The 25505-nt window shown below is 39.9% G+C and overlaps 2 protein-coding genes and 4 non-coding genes across 7 annotated transcripts in view; 4 read left to right on the top strand and 2 right to left on the bottom strand.

Annotated features, from left to right (window-relative positions):
- Nucleotides 1-517: 517 nt before the first annotated feature.
- On the bottom strand, nt 518-6035 carry mapk12b (mitogen-activated protein kinase 12b). Of its 2 annotated transcripts, XM_015976923.3 has the most exons (12): nt 5792-6035; nt 4833-4962; nt 4696-4754; nt 4504-4615; nt 4365-4394; nt 4008-4055; nt 3809-3923; nt 3662-3733; nt 3439-3518; nt 3140-3218; nt 2884-3057; nt 518-812 (listed from the first exon to the last, which is right to left on the bottom strand). In XM_015976923.3, exons 1-12 carry the CDS (start codon nt 5914-5916, stop codon nt 748-750), a joined length of 1089 nt encoding a protein of 362 aa, XP_015832409.1. In that variant the 5' UTR covers nt 5917-6035; the 3' UTR covers nt 518-747. The 2 variants fall into 2 exon arrangements, with proteins under 2 accessions (XP_015832409.1, XP_070410591.1); XM_070554490.1 differs by having other exon boundaries at nt 3809-4055.
- A 7448-nt stretch (nt 6036-13483) lies between these two features.
- mapk11 (mitogen-activated protein kinase 11) overlaps nt 13484-25505 on the bottom strand; it is a 183631-nt gene continuing 171609 nt past the window's right edge. Inside the window, exons 2-12 of the mRNA XM_070554482.1 lie at nt 19160-19289; nt 19018-19076; nt 18685-18796; nt 18375-18404; nt 17931-17978; nt 17746-17860; nt 17595-17666; nt 17344-17423; nt 17108-17186; nt 16790-16963; nt 13484-13777 (exon numbers count right to left, since the gene is read on the bottom strand). Coding sequence (XP_070410583.1) covers nt 13704-13777; nt 16790-16963; nt 17108-17186; nt 17344-17423; nt 17595-17666; nt 17746-17860; nt 17931-17978; nt 18375-18404; nt 18685-18796; nt 19018-19076; nt 19160-19289 — 973 coding nt within the window. The 3' untranslated portion in view covers nt 13484-13703. The remainder of the gene's footprint in view (nt 13778-16789; nt 16964-17107; nt 17187-17343; nt 17424-17594; nt 17667-17745; nt 17861-17930; nt 17979-18374; nt 18405-18684; nt 18797-19017; nt 19077-19159; nt 19290-25505) is intronic.
- trnal-uag (transfer RNA leucine (anticodon UAG)) lies at nt 22623-22705 on the top strand. Its single transcript has one exon. It is a non-coding gene; the product is annotated as a tRNA-Leu (tRNA).
- On the top strand, nt 23203-23285 carry trnaq-cug (transfer RNA glutamine (anticodon CUG)). The gene has a single exon. It is a non-coding gene; the product is annotated as a tRNA-Gln (tRNA).
- Nucleotides 24073-24155, top strand: trnal-cag (transfer RNA leucine (anticodon CAG)). Its single transcript has one exon. It is a non-coding gene; the product is annotated as a tRNA-Leu (tRNA).
- Nucleotides 24943-25025, top strand: trnal-cag (transfer RNA leucine (anticodon CAG)). Its single transcript has one exon. It is a non-coding gene; the product is annotated as a tRNA-Leu (tRNA).

The following is a 25505-nucleotide window of genomic DNA, read 5'->3' as shown; positions in this document are numbered from 1 at the left end:
AGACCCTCCTACAAATGCGACACCTTCCACCCCACGTCTACCTCTAAATCCTTCTCATAAAGGTTATATGAGAAAAGGCAGCCATGTCTAGCTCTCATTAAGAACAGGGGCAACCTGTTGCCAGCCACGTAAACCAGACTCATCAGGGACAGATTTTTCACAAAGACCCATCTGCTCCATACTAATACCCCCCAAGTCCTACAACAGCCATACTCTTGAGAAATTATGCATCTTTGTTTGTTAGTTTATTTAAATATATTTCACACTAGGTGGTTAGAAAAGTAACCTTTATTATGAAATCCAAAAGTATTTTTAGTTTTCATTCAGTTCCTGTTAAACCAACAGTGGTCGTTCACAAAGTACCCATATTTTCTTTTCACACATACATTTATTTCACATCTATTTCAGTGAATTCTGCCCTACGTTTGGATTTCTGCTTTCTGGACTCTGACCTGAGCTCTGTAGATCTCTATCCTTCCTCACAAAAACACTTTTCTCACTACAAATTCCCCAAAATGCAAAATTCATTCATTCAAGAGGGTTTTCTTTCACTAACTCAGTATTATTACAATTATTTCATCTACCATGAAATAAACAAATTATAAACATTCTTGTTAAAAAAAGGTCTAATTGATTTTATCGCCGATGTACAAAAATCAAATGTATCGACACTAAAGCCACTGCCAAGCATATAATATTTATCTCTTCTGACGAGGAAAGCTCCAAAGTAAAATAAATGTGTCATTTTTAAAGTGATGTTTCCCTCGAATCTCTGGGTGGCCTGAAGGTCAAAATCTCTGTGAAAGTGTGACCTGTGCAAATAAAAAAAACAACAGACAAGTATCATAATCTTCACAGTTCACATTTTTGAGATAATACACAACTCACTACTGACATGAATCTGTCAGTGATTTGCCATTTTTGCTCTTGTGATTCAAGTAAGAATACGCTGCATACGTCCATTTATGTCAGTAATTCAACTTAGACCGAGAGACCATCTAAAGGCTCAGGAACCCTTTGCAGGTGTTCTGGATTCATTAACTGATTAGAGTGCAACACTTTCCACAATATTCTAATTGTCTGAGATTTTTAATGTGGGGTTTTCATAAGCTTCATAACCATAATGATCAAAAATATAACAAATAACAGCTGAAAATATCTGACTTTGCATGCAATGAGTCAATCTCATATACTAGTTTCACATTTGAAATTGATTTACTGACATAAAATAACTTTTGCACATTCTAATTTTCCTAAGGTTCCCCTGTAGATCCTAAAATAACCATTTCAGAATAAATATACCAAACGTACCCCAGGGCAGCTGACCTGTTTTCTCCTAATACTGTCATCATTGGTGATTCTATCATTAGAAACGTGTGTTTCTATAATGCCACCATGCACTGTTTTCCTGGGACAACAGTTTCTGTCATTTTAGACAAGCTCCTTAATTACGTACTTCCATCTCTCCCAGATTCTATCAAAAGGATATTTGTTCATGTGGGATTCAGTGATATCAGCTGTAAACACTCGGACCTGAACAAAAGGGATTTGGCCTGTTTTTAGATGTCCTTTAACAGCATAGAAAGTCCATATTTTTCTCTGGCTCCAATCACACTATAAGTGTCAGCACTCAAGCCTTCAAACTTGGCTTCAATCAGTTTGCAAGAAGCCCAACTTTGCTTTAATTGATCATTTTAATCTGCTCTGGAAAAGGAGATTATTGGGGAAATGGAATCCATCCGAACAAACTCGGTGCTAAGTTGTTGGACGTGAACATTCTCACTCACGTGACTATTTACTTCTCATGCAGATGTCTCTAATTCCACTATTTTCCCCAACCTGCCTTCTCAATCACTTCCATAATGCTCACGCACACTTTATGGTTTACTTCCTTTATGTGCACCCTCTCCCTCCTGCTCACTGATTGAGACAAATTTAGGAAATAGGCCAAGTTTATACAAACTTAGAAGAAATATATATCACCTTATTATATTAAAGTGTTCTCCTCTTGAGGCAGACAGCTTGTGTAATCAGACCCTTTTAGTAAACGTGAGATCTATTTTAAAAAAATCTTTTATTTTTAATGATTTTATTTTCATGGCTTGTTTAGATTTTTTTCATTTCTAACTGCAACTTGAGTACCTGATGAATTCAGTCAGGCGTTAGAAGTTTGTCCACACCAATATTACTTATTTTAACACACCAAGACCTTCGGGGAACAGGGGATTGCAGATATATATGCTGGAGATGTGATGACCTCTTTGTGTTCTTCGTGTGCACATCATTAACTTTACCCGTGTGGACCACATGAATACGTAGCTACGCCCCTTTGGGTTCTGCAGAGCATAACAGCATCACCGCCATGTTGGATGGGTCTCCTCACTCTCCAAACCCAACTGGAGTTAACACAGGACGAGCAACTATGCTCATGTTTGTTACAGCCCATGGTTGCAACATCACTATTGAACCTTTTCTAGCCTACCTTTTGGGATTTTATATTTAATTTAATTTATGTAATTATATGTATATTTTGATTATCAAGTCAAACCGTATGTCTGATTTTGTGAAAAAACATAATGTGTTTTTTACATGGGCAAACACCTTCCTCAGTAGAAATAAATGCACTGGGGGACAATGGAGACCCATCCAAGATGTTGGCCGCTCACTAGGCAGCACCAGTCCACAGTCTACACATATATGTCTGTGGTGTAGGCTTTAATCACGAGTGGTGATGAATGCCTTCCCCCGAGGATAGATGGCATTTGCTGCTGTGATTATGTTTTATCTCATTTTACGGTTAAAACATAATTTCATACTCGAGCAGAAAAATTCTCTGCTGACCTAAAAGGTTATGCAGCAGTAATGCAGAGCCTCGTCTCTTACGTTTCCACTGATCCAGAGGCAGGTCTGCGTTGTCCAGGGTCTGATCGTACGGCAGAGCCTCCGTCTCCTCCTCTACATCTCTGAACTCGCTGAAGAAGGGGAGCTCCAGCGCCTCGGACGCACTCACCCTGCACTCAGGGTCCAGAAGCAGCATCTTTTCCAGAACACACACCGCTAGAGTGTACCCAAGACACGTCAGTGAGAACCTCCTTAAACCAACAGGTGCATCAACAAGAGAACTCAGCATTCTGAGTACCGTTTGAACTGGCTTTGGAGAAAACAAAGTGCAGATCTTTTTTGGGAACTTTTGACAAGCTTCTGATGTAGTTTCTGGCCTGTTGGAGAAATGTTCACATTAAGATTTGGTTCACTTCATCAGGACAGACTCAAACAGCAGAACAAGTATTAAAGCCACTGATTTCAAATACGAATGTGAACCAACACGACTACCGGTTCTTCTTTTTGAAGTCTGTGAGCAAAGCTACAGCCCTCTTTCATTTCTAAAGTTTCCTCCTCCAAGGGCAGACCTAATGTGTAACCTAGGCAACGGCTTACATCTTGGCTCTGTAGCTTCACAACAAAGTCAGGAGTCGGGGTTCCTGTAATCTTCATGATTTCTCTGAGCTGATCCAGATCTGAAGGTAGTCAGTTAGGGACATCCATAACCATTTCATGTTAGATTTCTACGAAATGCACAAGAATAACAGCGATTCATCAAGCTGAGGGTGCAGAGAAACAGTTCAGAGGTAAAAGTTCGAACAGTTAAGAACAAGGATACGATCGTTTCCTTTAAACAGCGGTTTTCCCAAAAGCATCTCTGCCATGATGCAGCCTGCTGACCAGATATCCACTGCAGCACAAAGCAGAACGTCAGTTATCTGTCATTTAGGGGTTACAGTTACTATTATTAGAGGGACTATTTTACCAGTCTGGGTATAATGCATCCAGTTGAGGATAACTTCTGGGGCTCTGTACCAGCGCGTCACCACATAGCCCGTCATTTCAGAGACAGCTTGCCTCGCCAGGCCAAAATCAAGAATCTGAAGCAGTGATGTGATGTAAAAATTAGGCCAATTTGAGAAAAAAAAGTCTAATCCGTAAATCTTAGTTTCAAAGTGTTTTACCTTTAACTCACAGTCTGGGTTAATCGCTAAATTTCCAGGTTTGAGATCCTGTTGGAAAACAACAATGTCAAGAAAAATAAAGATAACATCATTTCTGAACGCAGGAGTTTCTGTAGTGCTTACAGAACTACACGGGCTGCAGATTTAATCTGTTCTTTAATCTCCTATAATTAGCTGTCAAACTAAAATGAGCCGGACATGCTCAGAAACTGAGACATATCATATTGCTTGAAATACAGGATCAAATCCTCACAGAGACATCACAAGCTGACTGAAACGCAAACCCAAATGAAGGAATGTGAGAAAGAGAAGACCCATCCACAAAGCTTTTAGCTTGAAAGGTCAAAGTTCACTCACCCTGTGGATGATCCCTGCAGAGTGGATGTACTGCAGATCAACAAGATATGGAAAAGTTTTGACTCAGAAAACAACATTATTTGTCTTTTTTTCTAAAATGAACATCAATTTTCTGTAAAATCTGATTTTTTACTCCTACCTTGAGCCCTTTCAACATCTGGTAAACAAGAAACTGTACTCTGTCCTCTGACAACCTTTCCATCTTCATCAGCTTGCCTAGGTCAGTGCCCATGAATGGCATTACCAGGTAACTGAGGAGGACAAGAAAAAATTGAGATTTAGAAAAAAAAAGTCCTTTCTATGGACGAGTGAGTAGGAGGACAGGACTTACAAATCTCTAAGCTGGTCCAACAAGATCTCAGCAGTGAAAACGTCCAACAGCCCAATCACCTGGGAGGAACCATTCAGGAAAAACAATCATCTTTTATAGGACATTATTCTAGTTACAAAGTTATCAAGGACACCTACATTTTCATGTTTCATGTGTTTGAGCAGTCGCAGCTCCCTGTAGGCCCTTTTAGCAAAGAGTTTGGACTGGAAAGGCCGATGAAGCTTTTTGATGGCCACCTGAGTTCCAGAACGACGGTCCCATGCCGAGCTGACAGAAACAACATGAAACGATTACTTGTGTTTAAATTACTTAAAACTGTTACAGTTTTCCTTTTAAAATAAAAAGTCACCTGGGAAACATGCATATATATATATATATATATATATATATATATATATATATATATATATATATATATATATATATATATAGCTATATGCGCCATCTCCTAGGCCTCTGTAGGACCCAGCTTCAAAGGATGTGAGGGATGAGAGAATGATGGGGATTTTTTAATATGTTGTTCTGTTTTCTTAAAGCCTGAAATAGTCAGAGATCACATTTTATGGATGGAAATCCACAAATATTCCAGTTCACAAAGAGTCATCAGTCTCAGGGTCTGTAGAGAGAAAAAGAATTGCAGGTTTTGTGACTGGTCACAAGCACAGAGCTTAGGAGCCTGTGACTTTTCCTAAACAATGAAAGTGAATGGGGGGTTTCTTTGTTGACCCTCATCCAGACTCACACAATGCAGAGGGGCCCAGCAGAGCCAGCTGTGAAGGTCCTGACCAGAACCAGGCAGCTGTTGGGTTTGATGATTCAAACTTTAAACGCTTAATCTGGGCGAGTCAAAAACACTAAAATTAACTAAAAACAAACAAAAGAAAGAGACATGTATTTCTTTTTTATTATTTTATGAGTGAAAATTTACTGGCTACTCTTCAGGTTTTTGCTTTGTATTTTCTACTAAAGCTACTTAAATCCGATTTGACTCATTTTTTCACACATTTTGCCTACGGAATAAAAAAAAACGTCCATAACGATTAAAATCCCTCCATGTCTTTTCATGCAGCTGTTGCAGCTTTTATTCTGAACTCACCACACGGTTCCATAAGCGCCCGTTCCGACCTGCTTCAGGTCCCTGTACCTCTCCGGCACCTCCCACACGGTTCTGTTTACCTCCTGCCGGTAGAACCCCGTCCTAGACCGAGCCGCTATAGCCATACCCTGACTGACGAGATGGGCTGAGCTCGGGTTCAGTTCAGGTTGGGTTCAGTTCCCTTATCTCATGAGAAAACGAGAAGTTTCTGCCTCGGATGTCTTTGCGCGCTGTCCAAATTCCTCTGAGGGACCAGCTGAGCGCCCCCCCTTCACACACACACACACACACACACACACACACACACACACACACACACACACACACACACACACACACACACACACACACACACACACACACACACACACACACACAGTTTGACTGATCACCCTGGGCAGTCTGGGTGTGTCCATGATGTGTGGGGGAGTAAAGCACAGAACATCTGCCCATTTAGACCCCCATCCACGAGAAACCAGCCTGCTGTCATCTAAAAATAACCATTTTGCTGTCCAGACTTTAATATTTGGCCTATATCCTCCTCAATCTGAGCTTATTGTTTTGTTCTTCTATAAGACCTGAAAAATATTATTTTACTTAAAGTTTTTCTATAATAAACAAAATACTCAAAATGCTCAAAGAAATTAAACTGCTATTATCTCCCCATAAAAAAATAGGTCTAGGTTTAAATGAAAATATTTGCAAAAAGCCAATGTCCTGTTTTGGTGGCTACTGTCCAGTGGCGTGTCCAGGCCTTTTGCGGGGGGGGGGGGGGGGGGGGGGGGGGGGGGGGGGCTTGTTTATGCATGGGTGGCACCTATATGGTGATGCTTTTTTTCTTTCTTTTAAAAACCATCCTGTTTTTTATGCTAGTGAACTTGTGAGCTCTACATTGACCCAATAATCCCAATACTTCACCCCTGCACCCTCCATTTGCACGTTACAGTCTAGGGATGCGATTGCATAGTTTGTTCTGATCTTCAAGTGTGGAAATTGACCACGCCCCTTTGCACTTGTAACCCGTATTTTGCCCAAGTCTGCATGATTACTGGAAAACTGTTACAGTTTTCCTTTTAAAATAAAAAGTCACATAGGAAACACACACACACACACACACACACACACACATATATATGTATATATATATATATATATATATATATATATATATATATATATATATATATATATATATAAGCTCTGAGGCAAAGGGTATTACCCAAGGCTCATGTGCCCTTTCTGAAAATATGTATTTTTCAAAGAAAAATTCATTTTAAGACGATTAATGACATTTATTCATGCTCTGAACATTTTAGACTAAGATTTATTGTGGACAGCAGAGAATGTAAATTTTGTCAATTGTTGTTTGGAAAGTTGTGAATAAATATCTTTTTTAAAGTAGCACAATCAGTTATGGACTTCTAAGTTAGATTTCTACGAAATGCACACAAAAAAAAACACGGCATGCACTGTGGCCGATGACTCAACGGTCACTGTCTCAATTCGGCAGTTATTTGCACATTTGTGTACTACACACTCGAACCCTTACTTCCTTGTGCACTTTGCTGAAGACCACAGGGTGCAGTGCGAGTATTGGGATTGGGCCATTGTGTCATAACCAATTATTTTCCTGTTTTTCCTTCTTCTTCTACTACTTCTTCTTCTTCTTCTAGCTGTTTTGTGGTGGCTAGCAAGTCACTTCTTGGTGCATTACTGCCACCAACTGGAATGGAGTGGGACTTCAATTTTAAATACTATTTATGTCAAGTGGAAAAAATAGTAAGAAATAAAACTAATACAGAAATGTTCTGTTGGCCTGAGGTTGGAAACAATATTAAAGGTACGTGCTGCAATGTACTGTTTTATGGTTTATTACCCTAAGCTTTTGTGGACAATGTAAAGGTGATAAAAAATTTTCTCAATAAGATGGCACCAGGGGCGGACAATGATATTTTAAGGGTGGCTTGTTTTACCCCAGGCCACTCCTTGAACACGCCCCTGCACCCATCTTGGCAAGAAATCTATATATATATTTTAAATTAAAATAAACATTAAATCATCATTCTCAGTGTTTAAAATACAGTAATTTAGATGCAGTAAACTTTTTATTCCGTAGCACACTGTAAACAAATTAAGTGCTAAAAGGTGTATTGAATTCAGTGTTTACCCGAGCAGCTTGGATTCAGCTGGAATGCATGGGAACAGTTTCAAAATACTGTCTTTGTGCCTCAGTCTGGGTCATATTACATCTGTGTGTGTGTGTGTTCACGTCTGCAGTATTTGTTTTCAGAGGGACAAGTCCTTGGGAAGGTCAGCAGCTTTTCATCAATAAGTAGGTTGCCTGTACAGGGATTACTATAAGCAAGCAAGAGCTCACACACGTCACGCTCAAGACTTGTTGAAAGACTACAGTAAAATAAAAACAAATCTCTGATGTACGGCTTGGTGTGTTTTAACTGCATGTGCTACAAACATTTTGGGTTTTAATCAATTTTTCTCTTTTGTTTCATCTTGAATTTTAAAAAGTCATACTTATATTGTTTAAAAAACTAGTGCCACCTTTAAACCCTTAAAACACGTTTTGCACCATAGACTTTCACTATACCGAGCATATGTGGTACTTTGATTTAACCCTTTATAGGGCACTCATTTACGTGGTTTAATTTTTCAAATTGCAACCCCAGAGAGTTATTGTAGTCCATAACAAAGTGTATTTCTGTTGTTACAATTTTCAAAAATATTTATTTTCATGCAGAAAATCAGAGAAAACAAAGTGATCAAATATGGACGTTGGCCCTGTTCTGGTAAAAGAAATCCCAAAATAAAACACATGAAAAAGTTAAACAAACATTCTTTTTGAATAACATAGATAATTATAAGACACTTTACAATAATCTAGCTAATTTTAGAACATTACATCACTATTAAAATACAGAATATATCACAATTATTAAGCAATATAACTATTTTTATAAAAACAGATTAATGTGGAATTTTTTTAAAGTTATTGAACAATATATGCTATTTCTGATGAAAGATAGAACATTGGAATATTTTACATTTGAGGATCTGCCTCAATATCATCTTCCTCCTGATCATCATCAGCACTGATGGGGAGATTGGTTGGCACAATAACCATCCTACTCCATTTACCAGAAAATTTTTAGTTTAAAACTGCAAAATTTATTCAATATCATAATTGCTATTATTGTTACCATGAATATTAAGATTATGTCTAAAAAAACAACAGATTTAACCTAAAAATATTCATAATTTCCCTATCTTGTTCAGAGTTCAAATATGTCAGATTTGATTTTCATGCTAAGATTTCACCAACTTTACTGAGTTTAACATTTACAACACCGATGTTTGGCGTGTTATAGCCCAGTGCTGATTGGTGTAATGGCACCATGGTGCAAACTGTGTAGCTTGATCTCTGATGATTGTTTGGGTGAAATCCCGTAATTGTCATGTTCTGTGTCCCTTTGTTCCCCAGCCCCTCCAGTTCCCACTCCAGGTTCTCCTTTTGTGTTTCATAGCGCCCTCATGTGTCCTTTGTCTGCATCTCATTTATGTGTCTCCTGTGTTCCTTTAGTCTTCTCCAGTCATCCCTCTGCAGTGTTTATAGTTTCAGCTTTTCATTTTCATTAGTCTCTTTAATATGTTTTGTCCCACCGGTTTTTGTAGTTCTCCTTCCCTTTAGAATTTTAGTTATATGGTTGCTTTTCTGTTTTTAGGTTCACTCTTAGGTCATGTTAGTTTCTTCCCTGATTAGTCATTGCTTTCACCTGGTCCTCCCCCCACACTCCACACACCTGCAGCTCATCTGTCTCCCATTATGCCCCAGTGTATTTAAGCCCTGTCTTGTCTCTGTGTCTTGTCGGTCCATTGTTGCTGTTTGTGGTAATTCTGTCAGTCTCTCGTTCCTAGTCTCTAGAGTTTCTCGTGTCTCAGTTGGATCTCTAGTTTATTTTGGATTTTGGACATTTTTGGACTTTGGCTCCCTGCCCCTGGATTTATTCTTCGTTTCATCCTTCAAATTTAAAGGATTTTACTATACATCATCTCCTGCCTCGTGTCATCCTGGGTTTCTGCACTTTGGTTTCAACATCTCTCAAATGTGACAGTAATTCTAAGAGTTTGTGAAAAGGCACACCCATGGAAGTAGAAGACTGTCTTTTACATAGTGCCTCTCAAAATAAAAATCACAAAGTGCTTCACAAAAACAAACAAAAAATACAAAAATAAAATTTAAGTATAAAAAGCTTTAAAATTGATTAAAATATGTTTAAAAGGAGAAAAGAAAAGATAAAAATGTAAGGAAAGAGAGAGAAAATGAATAGGAAAGAGGGAAATCAATAGCTCCCTGGAAAGGCGGAATAAGCAGAATAAGGAGAGGGAGGTGACGAAGGTCACACAAAAGCCAGCCTGAACAGGTGAGTTTTCAGCTGCTTTTTAAAGGAAACCACTGAGTCCACTGATCTCAGGCTCAGAGGGAGAGCATTCCAGAGTCTGGGGACCACAGTGTCTAATTATGGATGTTGGCCCGATAAAGAGTTAAGCATCAAATATTTTACCTGTCCTATCTAGGCTTTTGTCAATGAAGTGACATCAGGGGAGGCTTCACCTGGCTTGAGCAAAATCATCTTCAACTGAGGTGAGGACATAAAGTAGGAGGAGGAGCCCAGTGCTGCTTGAAAATCAAGATATAGGCATCTGATCTAGGCTCCAATCAGAAAAGACTCTGGTATCTTCCACCCACAGTTCGGACACAAGGATTCAGGATAGGATCAGCAGCCCAAAGACATCCTCTGAGCTGTTCATAGGCTTATCCTGAGGAACACCAATCTGCAGGAGAGACAAACAGCAGTAGATCAGAGACGTGGGCGAAAAGGAGATGGGCCTGTACTGGGTTGTTAAATCCTGGATGGATTATTCAGATTCCGAGATGACAGAGAGGCAGTGGGTTGAAGAGATATGATCAATCTTTCCCTCCAACATTTACTGAAAGAGTTTCCAGCAGATCAGCATGATCCTCAGGTTTGATGACCATCTGAGCAGTGTAGTACTCCAGATGGACCAGATGGCTGTCATCAGGGGTTTGGAGGGCTTGAGGAGAATGATCTGCAGCTCCTGCTTTAGTGACTGAACTCTCCCTCACTCACTTTTTTGTTTTACATTTTTAAAAGTCAGATGACACACAAAAGCATTAAAGGCAAAGATAATCTATTGTGTTTATTCTATCAAAGCCAGGTTTCATACATGTTTTTAAAAAATCCTCTGCATTCCCACAACAACGGCGGTCATTCAGTTTAGTGATTTCAAACCTATACAGTTAAGTCACATGCCAACGTGTACTCAGACATCACCACTAACTTGCAACATACACACAGTATACATATACATTCGTGTAGTATTTGCTACTCAGAACCATCACATACAACATTCAGAGAAGCACAAAACAGGAGAGCGCTCAGAGCTCCAACACGGGCTGAGACGGGTCAAGTCAACATTTTGCACCAAGTGTTCGTGGACTCCTTCACAAAAAGCTACTTGCAGAACTCCAGTGTAAAGAAAAACAGAGAAAATACCAAGATTGCATTTTATTTTCTGTGTTAATTTGTTTACAAAATGTTTATATAGTTGTGCAAAAGTTTCAGTGAGATGGAAATAATTTTAGCAGATGAGTTAAATAAGAAATACTGAGATGATGGGGATGTTTTTATAGGACAATTAGAAATTATGCATTAAAAAGCTTATTTAATATTAACTTGCATCGATTTCTTTACAAAACTCATTGTTTTGTATTTATTTAACAACAGTTTTAAGCTCTGTAGAATATTATAAGCAATAAATCACATTATAAAGGCATTTAGGCAAAACAATCAACCTAGAAAACGTACACTTTTTAAATTACATAATAGCTCATAAAAAATCCTCTCCAGCTTCAGTATCGTGCTGTGACTTTCAGTTAATTTTTTTTAGATTTGTTAGTAAATCTGACTAGATTAACTAGGTTAACAAAAATGCTAAAATGTAGCTCCCATATTAGCCTTGTTTGTGTTTTCTACAGAGCTTAAATTAGTTTATTTTGTGTAATAACTTAACCGTGCACCTGCCAACTACCCAGATAGGAAAGTCACCAATGGCTGCCCATGTTGTTTGAAAGTCGTTAAATGATGTCATCATGAAAAATACGTAAAAGGCCACGTGTATTTAATTACCATAGATGCTGTCTAACAGCATAATAATGTTGTGGGAAAACCAAACAGGAATAAAATCACCCTACCTTTGTTTAGAAGTAGCAGCTCATCGCGTGGTTCATTTGGTGTACATGCCTGCATTTGTCCTTAACTTGTGCTCAGTATACAAATGTCACATGACTGGTTGCTGCTTTGCTTCATTAGGAGAAAAAATTATTTACAACATTGTTGAAAAGTAGAAATCCAGATAAAGAACAAAAGGCCAGTAGGTCTACTTGTATCACTAATCGATGTACACCTTGATAACAGCCAAGCATTTAGGGTCAGAAGGACAAACCAGACAGGCAAACCAGAAACTAATGAGCTCAATAGTTGCTGCCAAACATCGGCTTCATGCAGCTCAAAGCTGGTGGTATTTTAACCAGACGTTGCCTGGACAGAACTTCAACATGTAAAACAGTCTCTAAGCATCCTTAAGCATTGTAAACATATACAGTGTTGGAAAAAAGTATTTAGCCTCTACAGAATTATTGTTTTTTTTTCATTGTGTTTCAGATCAGCACACATTTATCATTACCAGACTAAGATAACCTGAGTAAATAAAAATGACAATTTTCAAAAGTTGACTTAAGTTATTAAGGAACAAAACTTTCTGAACCAGCATGATTTTTGTCAATAAGTAATTGTTCCCCTTATTAATACGGCTGAATTAAAACAAGTACAGCAGCCCAAAAATCCTCCACAGTGAGACTCATTACCAGTTATCAAAAATGTTTGAGTGCAGTTGTGCCAAGTGGGTTACAATTAGTTATTAAGTTCAGGGGTCCGTAACTTTTTTTAGTGTAGGGGGATGCTGGAATCATCATTTAATAGCTGACAGAACAAATCAATAAGAGGGCAAATCCTTTTCATCATCACTACGAGGGTTGTAAGACAGCCAGGATGGGTGAAAACCTAAAAGAGAGATTCCACATCCAACAGGCGACCACCAATCAACACAATCTGTATGTGAAATAAATTGTCTGAAATCAAATCGTATCCTCAATGCAGTCCCTCTCTTCCAGCTTTGGTATATTTAAAATACATGGGTAATTAACAGCACAGGTGGTGTTTACACTAACGCGAGGAGAAGAGGAAGAGCAGCAGCATTGACCAGATCCTGCCTCTCTCTTTTCAGCCTCAGTCGGATTCAATACTAATGAAGCAATATGGACTAGTAGTGATTACAATACAGTACCAGTTATATGCAGTGACACTGATATGCCCATAAATCATGCAACGGTGATATGCAAGCAGCCTTTAAACATAAATTCCATACATGGAATCACAGTTTATTGGGTTGATGAAAGAGGATCGGCATGCCTGCCTTTGCTTTGGAGATCCCAGAAAGCATTGTTTTATTTCTCTCAACGGTAAGAGTTCAGTAACATCACTGTGCTCCCTCAAATGAGTCACGTCATCCTCTGTGTTCCTCAACAGGTTCCTTATTTTAGCTTCGGTAAATGGAAACATAACAGGAAGCAACTTTCTGCACCGGAGACGCTCATTTGTGCATTTTGTTTGGAATGTGTGAGTCTGATCCACTGAGGTCTATAGCTGATTTGTGATGGGTAACCAACAATAGTCATTTCACCTTTTTCCACAGTCTCACTAAATAAAAAAGAGTATATAGTCCTTCTCCAGATGAGACAGAAGAAGTATTGAGATCCTCACTGCTCCACCTGAAGGCTCTCAGTCTTGCTTCCGGCTGCTTTAAAGCTTTTCACCTCTTCGAATACCAACTCTGTGGACACAAAGGGGGGACACATAAGAGAAATGTTAACATGTCCTGAGAAATGTTTATGAAAAGCTGGAGAAATAAAGAAATTGTGAATTTTGTAAACCACCATACAAATCTAACACCTTGAAAATACCAAACAGTACAGTGCATGATCACTTTTATTTGTGTTTTTAAGAAATAATATTGGAATATTATGTTGAGTAGCTGTTGACCTGCAATGACCTGCACTTGTACAGCACCTTTCAGTCAGAGAACACAAAAGAGCTTTAACTACAGTGTTCCATTCATCCATTCACACACACAAACACTGGTGATGAGCTACAATGTAGCCACAGCTGCCCTGGGGTACAATGAAGGCAAGGCTTCTCAGCACAGGTGCTGCTGATCCCTCTGACCACCACCAGCAGGCAAGGGGGTTGAGGGTCTTGCCGAAGGACACAAAAGCAGCTATCTCTGCTGGGAGCTGGGATTGATCCTACAAGCTTCTGAATACTGAACAACTTGCTCTAACTTCTGAGGTACTGCTGCCCCAGTATGCTTTTCTACAGCTGAATGAAGATAAGACTGAGATCCTCATCTGTGCCCCAGACAAGCTGGTTCCCAAAGTCAGAGACTCTCTTGGTCAGCTTGCTTCCCACACCAAACCTTCTGTCAGGAATCTTGGTGTGACCTTTGACCCAGCTCTCACCCTGGATTCTCAGGTCAGTTATCTTGTTCGCTCTTCCTTCTTCCATCTCAGGAACATTGCTAAGCTGAGTCCCATTTTGTCCCGCTCTGAACTTGAGACAGCTCTCCACACCTTCATCTCCTCACACTTAGACTACTGTAACTCTCTTTTCACGTGTCTGAGCAAAACCTCCCTGAACCGTCTACAGGTGGTTCAGAATGCATGTGCTCGGCTTCTGACCAAGTCCTCCAAACACCCCCACATCACCCCGCTTCTCCTCCAGCTTCACTGGCTGCCAGTCAACTTCAGGGTTCATTTCAAGATCCTGGTTCTCGTCTATAAGGCCTTACATGGACAAGCACCATCTTACATTGGTGATCTTCTTAGTCCCTACACCCCCAGCAGGTCCCTGAGGTCCAGTGATCAAAGCCAACTGGTTGTGCAGCACCAGGCTAAAGACCAAAGGTGACAGATCATTTGCTGCTGTGGCCCCCAAGACTGTGGAACTCTCTCCCCCTGAGCCTGAGATCAGTGGACTCAGTGGTCTCCTTTAAAAAGCAGCTGAAAACTTACTTGTTCAAGCTGGCTTTTGTATGACCTTCTTCACCACTCTCTCTTTATTCTGCTCTTCCCACCTATTCCACCTTCCTCAGGATCCACTGATTTCCCTCTTTCCTATTCACTCTCTCTCTTTCTTAACATTTTTTAAATTACAATTGTCTATTTTTTTTGCTCCTTTTCTATATATTGTTAACCGTTTTCTAAATTCTTTTTATATTTTTACATTTTTTGTTTTTGTGAAGCGCCTCGTGATTTTTAACTGGAGAGGCGCTACAGAAATGATATTTTCTTCTTCTTTTGTGTCACACACATCAAGTTTCCATTGTGACAGATCACATAAAGTGAGAGTGAGCCGTTGCATAACACAGATAGAGGAATAAATAGAGCTACTTGATTATAAACAAATCATAATCACTATTCACTTTGGTCAATATTGAAATATTGATTATTTAATTACTCTCGGAGTTGGGAAACATAATTTCTTCCTTTCAAGTGAAAAATATACATCACACTGTGGAGCAGTTCATCAAAGATAACAGATCAATTGATTCTTCAAGCACACAGGAAGTGTCACTCCACAGGACGAACTGAACGGTAAGCTAGGTTTCGTAACACACACACACACACACACACACACACACACACACACACACACACACACACACACACACACACACACACACACACACACACACACACACACACACACACACACACACACACACACACACACACATTATTACAGATTACCGTTGGATAAAACCTATGACTGTGTAGAGAAAAAGACCAAAATAACCTTATCACACTAGAATAAAATATAAACAATGATAAAAGCTGAGTAGAGCTTTATGGAAAAAGCTCAGAGATGTAAGCATTTCAAACAAAATGTTTTTTTTAATTTTTGGCTTAGCAGAGGTGATATTAGGAGTAGTATGGATAATATTTCTGCATTCTATAGAAGCAAGGATAACTTGTGAAAACAATGGAGGTGTATTTTGTCTTTGCTGCCTGTTTTTTTTATTCAGCTGATCTTTAATAGTAATAACTTTTTAAAAATGCACCACAGGATGTATGTGAGTTTAGCCTTTGGATGGGGTGGAAGTGTGTGTCATTTGGAATGCAGTTCAAAATAAGAGTGTGCTTCTGAAGCAGAATATGAAGAAATTATTTCTATTATATTCATTTTTAGACAATATCATTGTATTAGGATGATTTCGTCACTATCGGGTTTTAAATCACTTTTAAAAACTCATCTGTTCTCAGTTGCTTTTAATTCAGTTTGAGAATGCATCTGTTTTTAGTAGTTTTTATGTCAGTTTGATATGTTAGTTTTTATCATGTTTTTACTTAGTGATTAACTTTTGATCTTATTTTTAGAATTTTTAGGGGACATCTGTTATTTTTGGCTTGTTAAGCCCTTTGGTCAGCTTTTATGCTGTTGTAAAGTGCTCTATAAATAAAGTTTACTTGACTTGACTAGTGATGTTTTTCTTTTTTCAAAGGGGTTTTGAAATTAATAGTTTGACAGCCACTGAGTAGTTGGATTTTTCTGACAATAATTTCAACTTAAATTGGACATGCTGAAGCCTGGAAATGTTGTCACTTTGCTTTCACTTCCTTTTCTGAACAGAAACCCGTGATTTTGCTAAAGACCAAAAAGGAGGATGTTGCACAAACTGATTTCATAATATCCCATTTTACCAACAAGGACAATATTCCAACGTGATCTTTTCTGCTTTAAAACCGAGTTTTTAAAAATCAAATCTCACAGAACAACCAGTGTTTACCTTTCCATTCTTCTAGAGTTCGATCTTTGCTCTCCAGCGTCTGGTCATAAGGCATGGCCTCTGGCTCGTCATCAGGATCGTGGTATTGTGAGAAGTAGGGGTGGGACAAAGCCTCGTTGGCTGAAATCCTTTCATCACAGTCCAGAACCAACATGCGTTTCAAGAGATCAACAGCTGACAGGGAGACAGAACCAAACAGACGGATGGAGAAAAAAAAAGGAGTTACCGGTAAATCCCAGAAGCTGAAACCTCTAAATTCAATTCAAATGCCCTTTTCTAAAAAGGCAGCTTTGGTCTAAGCGATACTGGATCACCAACCTAGTGGGTTTGCTCCTTTAAATATCTTTTCCATGTCTTGAGGAGGCATGAAGGGAAGGGACTGGATGTATTTCTGAGCCTGCAAATACAGACCACCATTCAGCTTGTTGATCACAAGATGCTAGTAATCAAATACCCTCATCATGTACAAGCATTGGCTATTCAATCAACAGCTGTGTCACAGTAATGACTAATCAATCATTTCATTCATTTCCCAGTTCCTTATTTTCTCTCACATGTTCTGAGCAGATCTTCTTTAGCAGCTGTGGTGTTGGAGTCCCAACCACTTCCATGATTCTCTTCAGCTGGTCAATATCTTAGAGCAGGAGGATTTAAGGTTCATCAAGCTGACAAAAGCAATGACCCAAGCTGCACCTGAGCACTGATGGTTATTAGCTTCTGAATAAAACTTTTCTGATTGTAGTCAAAGGTCCTGCTAATTGAAAAAGAAATGCAATTTGTGTTGAACGATGATGATAAAGGATACAGTCCGTGCCAGGAAAAAGCACTTTTCCCTTCAGTAGTTCTCCCATAATGCACCCCACTGACCAAATATCAACTGGAACAGAAAGGAAATCACTTTAAACAAATATTTTAGTAGCTTCTTAAATTATGGAAAACATTTTTTAACATTTCACCATTCTGGTTGTAGTGCATCCAGTTCAGCATGATCTCTGGAGCTCTATACCAACGAGTTGCTACATAGCCAGTCATTTCATCATCCGTCTGTCTGGCTAGTCCAAAATCAAGAATCTTTTGGGAAAAGGAGAAGTTTTGTGAGTCATGGGGTGGATTTGTGACATTAAACAAATAGTGGTCCTACCCTCAGCTCACAGTCTTCATTTACAGCCACATTACTTGGCTTGAGATCCTGGAAGGGATATAAAAACACATTGTATGAAACATAAAAATGTGTTAAATAGCAATTCCTTTGAGTCTTTTCTCAAAATGAAAGTTGCAAAACTTCCATCCAACCTTAAAGTCAAGATAAGAAGACAGAACAGATTCATCTCTGAGACTGGTATGCTCCAACCCTTAAGCAGTCCTCTGTACTTTGTTGGCTTCAGTATAATTTTAAGTATTTATTATTGACTTTAAGTGAGTTATTTGTCAGGCTGTCCTGACTAACACAATTCTATCCAACATCATGCTGTTGAATGAAAACAAATCTGAATGAACTAATTCAAGAAAATGGCTTAGAGGTGTCCAAACCAATATTTATGCAGTAGTGCAAGGGTAATGGTGCTTTATGGAAGTTGGAACTCACTCTGTGGATCAGTCCGGCTGAATGGATGTACTATTGAAGAGGTTATGGGGTGGGGCAGGGGGACAAGGGGAGGAGAGGAAAGAAGACAAAAATAAAGGAGACAGAGGTCAAGAGAGCAGTTCACCGCATTAGCCCCTGCTTTAAGCAACACTGCTTTGTTTTGCTCCATGGTAACCGATCCGACCAGACAGCTAGTTTCAGGGAGCAGCTGGACCTAATTGCTAACTTTCAAACGAAATCTGAACAGAAATGCATTTGCTTTACTTCTCACTGTTTGATCAGTATTATTGACTGAAATGACGGAGTTTACCTTGAGGCCACGGAGAAGCTGATAAATTAAAAACTGCACATGCTCGTCTGACAACCTCTGAAACTTTACGATGTTATTAAGATCTGCACCCATCAAATTGGTCACCAGGTAGCTAAAAGACAAAACAAGAAAGAAAAAGGTGGTGATGGGGGGGTGGGGGGTCCAGTTATAAAAGAACAGGCGACAGTGCCATGGCAACCATCAGACATCTCTACAAGCCTTTAATCTCTCTAGAGTGACCCTCCTCCCTTCCCAAATCCATTTGTGTGCCCCAAAATACCAGAGTTATCTATTTCTGGTGTGATGGTGCAGAGGTTGTAGTAAACTATTTACAGTTCGTTGAAGGCTTCTAACGTTGCTGCAGGTGTGAAGACATCCAGCAACCCTATTACCTGTGGAGACAGAAAAATGCAGTGTTGATAAATAAACAAAATTCATCTTTTATTCTTTTTATTTGTGTTTGAGGAGCACCAACATTTTCATGTTTCATGTGCTTCAGAAGCCGAAGTTCCCGGTAGGAGCGGCGGCTGTGGATGAGAGACTGAAAAGGTCTGGACAGCTTCTTCACGGCAACCTTCTGTCTTAAGACAACATCATAGGCTGAACTGAAACGAGAAAACCAAGATCTGATCAAGCCTTAGAAGACAGCAAAGAACTGGAAGGACGATGTATCGTAAAAGTCTATTTATTTCTGCATCATCTGAAATGTCATTCTGCACATTGAATGCTGAACCCTGCTGCATTTGTGAAGTCATTATTGTTTTTTTGGGTTTTTCTTTTTTGCCCAAGCCTGCCAGCTTGAAAACATTTCACAGAGCAAGAACACTAATCCAGCGGGACAGGAAACTGCAGGATCTAGGACTGAGCAGCTCCCTCTGCAGCTGGATCCTTAATTTTCTGTCTGACAGACGCCAGGTGGTCAGACTGGGCAGCACCACCTTATCCCCCGTCACACTGAACACTGGTGCTCCGCAGGGGTGTGCGCTGAGCCCTCTCCTGTACTCACTCTACACCCACGACTGCACGGCCACAAGAAACTCCAACATCATTGTGAAGTTTGCGGACAACACCACAGTGGTAGGTCTCATCACCAATGATGATGAGACGGCCTACAGGGAGGAGTGTCAGGTACTGGGTTTGTGGGTTCATATTTCTTCTTCACAGGTTGTTGGAGGGCTAGGGAGACTCTTAAGGAGACTTCATCCAGCTAATTACCTCGGCTGCAGAGTCACCCTGCTCACCTGCAGCCCATCATGTAATTAGACGGGAGGAATAAAGGAGCCAGTGAACCAGCCACTCAGCGCCAGATTGTTTGCCTTAGTGGTAACGTCCAGCCACCTGAATCTGTTCCTGTTATCTGATCTTATTCTAGTCTGTTCCCTGAAACCTCTGTCTGTCATCACAGGATTCCTAGAACCCGTTCTGGATTACACCTTTGTGTGGAAGTCTCATACCAGCCTCTGCAGCTCCCGGATCTCCTGAACCACGGCTGAATCCTCCCTGGCTCTGTTCTCCTCCCGTGCGTCTCCTGTTCACCCTCCAACAACCCGCCACACTGCTCCGAACCTCCACATCTACCCACAGCCCCGGTACCGGCTCACCTCTCCCACGCTCCGCTACAACCAAATCTCTTGATCCAATCTCTAGCTCCGGAACCAGCCCATCCCTGCCTCCGCTCTCCTCTAATAAACTTTTTACTACATCTCCTGGTCTCTTGAGAGTTATCTTGTATGTGGGTCAAATATCTAAATAGAGAAAAAACCATGACAAGGAGATCAGCGCCCTGACCCACTGGTGTCAGGACAACCGTCTCACCCTCAACAACGCAAAGACAAAGGAGATGATAATGGACTTCCGGAGGTGCAGAGGAATACACACCCCCATCACCATCAACGGCGATGCTGTGGAGAGGGTGAGCAGCTTCCGTTTCCTTGGAGTTCATCTGGCTGAGGATCTTACGTGGTCAGTGCACACGAACAATACAGTGAAGAAGGCACAGCAGTGCCTCTTCTTTCTCAGGAGACTGAAAAGATTTGGCATGAGCCACCGCATCCTCAGGACCTTCTATCGCTGTGCCATTGAGGGCATCCTCACTGGATGCATCTCCACCTGGTATGGCAACAGCACCGCTTACAACCGCAAAGCTCTCCAGAGAGTAGTGCGGTGTGCAGAAAGGACTATTGGAGGTGAGCTTCCCTCCCTCCAAGACATCTACAGGAAGCGGTGCCTGAGGAAAGCGGGGAGGATCATCAAGGACTCAAGTCACCCCAGCCATAAACTGTTCAGACTACTTCCATCAGGAAGGAGGTTCTGCAGCATCCGGTCCAGAACCAGCAGACTGAGAGACAGCTTTTTCCATCAGGCCATCAGACTGCTGAACACTTCAGACACCTCACCCTCACTACTGAAACTGCAACATTACACACTCCATACTATACATTAATGCCACTGTTTTGCACATACCAGCCTCTGTATATTTTATTTCTCTTATCTTATTGTTTACTTTATTCATTTGTAAAACATGTATATACACACTATACACACACTCACACACGTAGAAAAAAATAAAATAAAATACTAGCACACACATTTAGTAATGTATATACCTTACATACATATTATTACTTAGATTAGCCATTTTTATATTTTGCTTGTTTTTACGTTATTGTATTTTTGCATAATTGTTGCTGTGAAGCTCGCACACAAGAATTTCACTCGTATGTACTGTACCAGTGTACCTGCACATGTGACGTGACAATAAAAGTGATTTGATTTGATTTGAAAGCGGACCAAACGAAACAGGAAGTAGGAATGAGTGAAAACAGTCGCTGCCAAGAACTGAAGATATTCAACTTAAACGTGAAAAAGTGACTAGATTACATAAATCCTGCAACTTTTATTATATAACATGACCTAAAACACTTTTTAAAATTAAATAACCTCAAATACAAAATTTACTGTATTGTATAAATCTGAGGAGACCTTTAATGTCTTCCTGCTTGAAAGACCCCCACCCCTCCACAGCTGCATTCATCTACAAGTCTTAAAATGACCTGCTGTCCGGATGTCCACACTGAGATCCAATTGGGAGGACAGTCCCCTCCATCTGACATTAACCAGATCTCTGCCTCACACTCTAACCCTGCCAGCTACCTAACATGAGACTGATCAAAATGCTAGGCACTCACTTCCTGAAGAAGGCGTAGATTTTTCAGTCTCAGAGTTGGGTTAAAATCAAGATGTTATCAGATTGAAAATGAAGATGTGGAGGGAAAAACAACAAATTTTGTAAAAGCATGAACACACACCACACCGAAGGAGAATTTAGACAGAGCAATCAAACTGACAGTCATGCTTTTGGACTGTGAAAGAAACACAGAATACCCAGACAGTACCCCCACATCAAATCAATCAAAATAAATTAATAAATGAATAAAAATGTACATGGAGAGCATGCAAACTCCTTGCAGTAAGACCCCAGGCCAGGATTTGAACCCAGGAACTAATTTCATAAGGAAATAGTGCTAACCATCGCATTAATGTGCAGGAAGAAAATCTTTGACCTAATTGTAAATTTAATCTAAATCCCAAAAGAGTACTGATTGCAAACCAACATTGTTCAGAATAGCTGACAAGTCCAGTGTGCTGAGTTCAGGTCACAGTCTCTTCTGGAGGTGTGGGATTAAATCTTATATCTGACATTCTGTTCACTGTTTCTAAACATAGTTACAGTAAACAATCAAAGCACATTTTCTGAATTTAGTGAAAGAATGGCTCTATTGTTTATGGTCACAAGTTGCTCCAAATCCTTAGGTTTAAAATATTAAGCAAGGCAAATCTGTCAACGTTTACAATCGTCTTACAAATTATTCTCTACCTCCACTGAGAACAGGTTTTAACGATCAACAAAGTACATTGTAATGACAATGAACTTGAGAGTCAGAATGGCCGAGCGGTCCAAGGCGCTGCGTTTAGGTCGCAGTCTCTCCTGGAGGCGTGGGTTCGAATCCCACTTCTGACATCTGATCATCAAAAGATATTTTCTGATTATGGTGAAAGAATGGCTCTATCGTTTAGGGTCACAATTTGCTATGAATTCGTAATTTAAAAATCTTAAGCAAGGCAAATCTGTCGACATTTACAATCGTCTTACAAATTATTCTGTACCTCTACTGAGAACAGGTTTTAATGACGAACAAAGTACATTGTAATAACAGTGAACTTGACAGTCAGAATGGCCGAGCGGTCCAAGGCTCTGCGCTCAGGTCGCAGTCTCTTCTGGAGGCGTGGGTTCGAATCCCACTTCAGACATCTGTTAATCAAAAGATGTTTTCTGATTATAGTGAAAGAATGGCTCTATCGTTTAGGGTCACAATTTGCTACAAATCCGTAGTTTAAAAATCTTAAGCAAGACAAATCTGTGAATGTTTACGATCGTTTTACAAATCATTCTGTACCTCTACTGAGAACAGGTTTTAATGACGAACAAAGTACATTGTAATAACAATGAACTTGAGAGTCAGAATGGCCGAGCGGTCCAAGTCGCTGCGTTCTGGTCGCAGTCTCTTCTGGAGGCATGGGTTCGAATCCCACTTCTGACATCTGTTCATCAAAGGATATTTTCTGATTATAGTGAAAGAATGGCTCTATCGTTTAGGGTCACAATTTGCTACAAATCAGTATTTTTAAAATCTTAAGCAAGGCAAATCTGTGAAAGTTTACGATCGTCTTACAAATTATTCAGTACTTCTACTCAGAACACGTTTTAACGATCAACAAAGTACATTGTAATAACAATGAACTTGAGAGTCAGAATGGCCGAGCGGTCCAAGGCGCTGCGTTCAGGTCGCAGTCCCTTCTGGAGGCGTGGGTTTGAATCCCACTTCTGACATCTGTTCATCAAAGGACGTTTACTGATTATAGTGAAAGAATGGCTCAATCGTTTAGGGTCACAATTTGCTACAAATCCATAGTTTAAAAATCTTAAGCAAGGCAAATCTGTGAACGTTTACGATCGTTTTACAAATTATTCTGTACCTCTACTGAGAACAGGTTTTAATGACGAACAAAGTACATTGTAATAACGATGAAGTTGAGAGTCAGAATGGCTGAGCGGTCCAAGTCGCTGCGTTCAGGTAGCAGTCTCTTCTGGAGGCATGGGTTCGAATCCCTCTTCTGATATCCGTTCATCAAAAGACCTATTATGATTGCAGTGAAATAATGGCTCTATTGTTTAGGCTGACAATTTGCTACAAATCCATAGTTTTAAAATCTTAAGCCAGGCAAATCTCTGAACATTTACAATCGTCTTACAAATTATTCATTACCTCTACTGAGAACAGGTCTTAATGATCGACAAAGTACTTTGTCATAACAATGAACTTGACAGTCAGAATGGCCGAGCGGTCCAAGGCGCTGCGTTCAGGTCGCAGTCTCTTCTGGAGGCGTGGGTTCGAATCCCACTTCTGACATCTGTTCATCAAAAGACCTCTTCTGATTATAGTGAAAGAATGGCTCTATCATTTAGGGTCACAATTTGCTACTAATCCGTAGTTTAAAAATCTTATGCAAGGCAAATCTGTGAACGTTTACGATCGTCTAACAAATTATTATGTACCTCTACTGAGAACAGGTTTTAACGATCAACAAAGTACATTTTAATAACAAGGAACTTGACAGTCAGGATGGCCGAGCGGTCCAAGGTGCTGCGTTCAGGTCGCAGTCTCTTCTGGAGGCGTGGGTTCGAATTCCACTTCTGACATCTGTTCATCAAAGGATGTTTTCTGAAAATAGTTAAAGAATGGCTCTATCGTTTAGGGTCACAATTTGCTACAAATCCATAGTTTAAAAATCTTAAGCAAGGCAAATCTGTGAACGTTTACGATCGTTTTACAAATAATTCTCTACCTCTACTGAGAACAGGTTTGAATGACGAACAAAGTACATTGTCATAACAATGAACTTGAGGGTCAGAATGGCCGAGCGGTCCAAGGCGTTACGTTCAGGTCACAGTATCTTCTGGAGGCGTGTGTTCAAATCCCACTTCTGACATCTGTTCATCAAAAGACATATTCTGATTATAGTGAAAGAATGGCTCTATCGTTTAGGGATACAATTTGATACGAATCCGAAGTTTAAAAATCTTAAGCAAGGCAAATCTGTGAACGTTTACGATTGTCTGACAAATTTTTCTGTACCTCTACTGAGAACAGGTTTTAATGTTGAACAAAGTACATTGTAATAACAGTGAACTTGACAGTCAGAATGGCCGAGCGGTCCAAGGCGCTGCGTTCAGGTCGCAGTCTCTTCTGGAGGCGTGGGTTCGAATCCCACTTCTGACATCTGTTCATCAAAAGACATATTCTGATTATAGTGAAAGAATGGCTCTATCGTTTGTGCTCACACTTTGCTACGAATCCGTAGTTTAAAAATCTTTAGCAAGGCAAATCTGTGAACGTTTACGATCGTCTTACAAATTATTATGTACCTCTACTGTGAACATGTTTTAACGATCAACAAAGTACATTGTAATAACAATGATCTTGAGAGTCAGAATGGCCGAGCGGTCCAAGGCGCTGCGTTCAGGTCACAGTCTCTTCTGGAGGCGTGGGTTCGGATCCCACTTCTGACATCTGTTCATCAAAGGACGTTTTCTGATTATAGTGAAAGAATGGCTCTATCGTTTAGGGGCACAATTTGCTACAAATCCATAGTTTAAAAATCTTAAGCAAGGCAAATCTGTGAACGTTTACGATCGTTTTACAAATAATTCTATACCTCTACTAAAAACAGGTTTTAATGACAAACAAAGTACATTGTAA

This window comes from Nothobranchius furzeri, chromosome 1 (genome assembly GCF_043380555.1).
Source record: "Nothobranchius furzeri strain GRZ-AD chromosome 1, NfurGRZ-RIMD1, whole genome shotgun sequence".
NCBI lineage: Eukaryota > Metazoa > Chordata > Actinopteri > Cyprinodontiformes > Nothobranchiidae > Nothobranchius > Nothobranchius furzeri.
This window is presented reverse-complemented; position numbering and strand designations above follow the sequence as displayed.

Bases quoted from the DNA above. Each gene is read 5' to 3' on its own strand.
- mapk12b (XM_070554490.1), bottom strand. From the start codon at position 5,916: ATGGCTATAGCGGCTCGGTCTAGGACGGGGTTCTACCGGCAGGAGGTA. The intron at 4,395-4,503 runs GTAGGAGTAAAA...GTTGATCTGCAG, and splicing joins AGATGTTGAAAGGGCTCAAG to TACATCCACTCTGCAGGGAT. The intron at 4,056-4,364 runs GTGAGTGAACTT...GTTTTCCAACAG, and splicing joins CTGCAGGGATCATCCACAGG to GATCTCAAACCTGGAAATTT.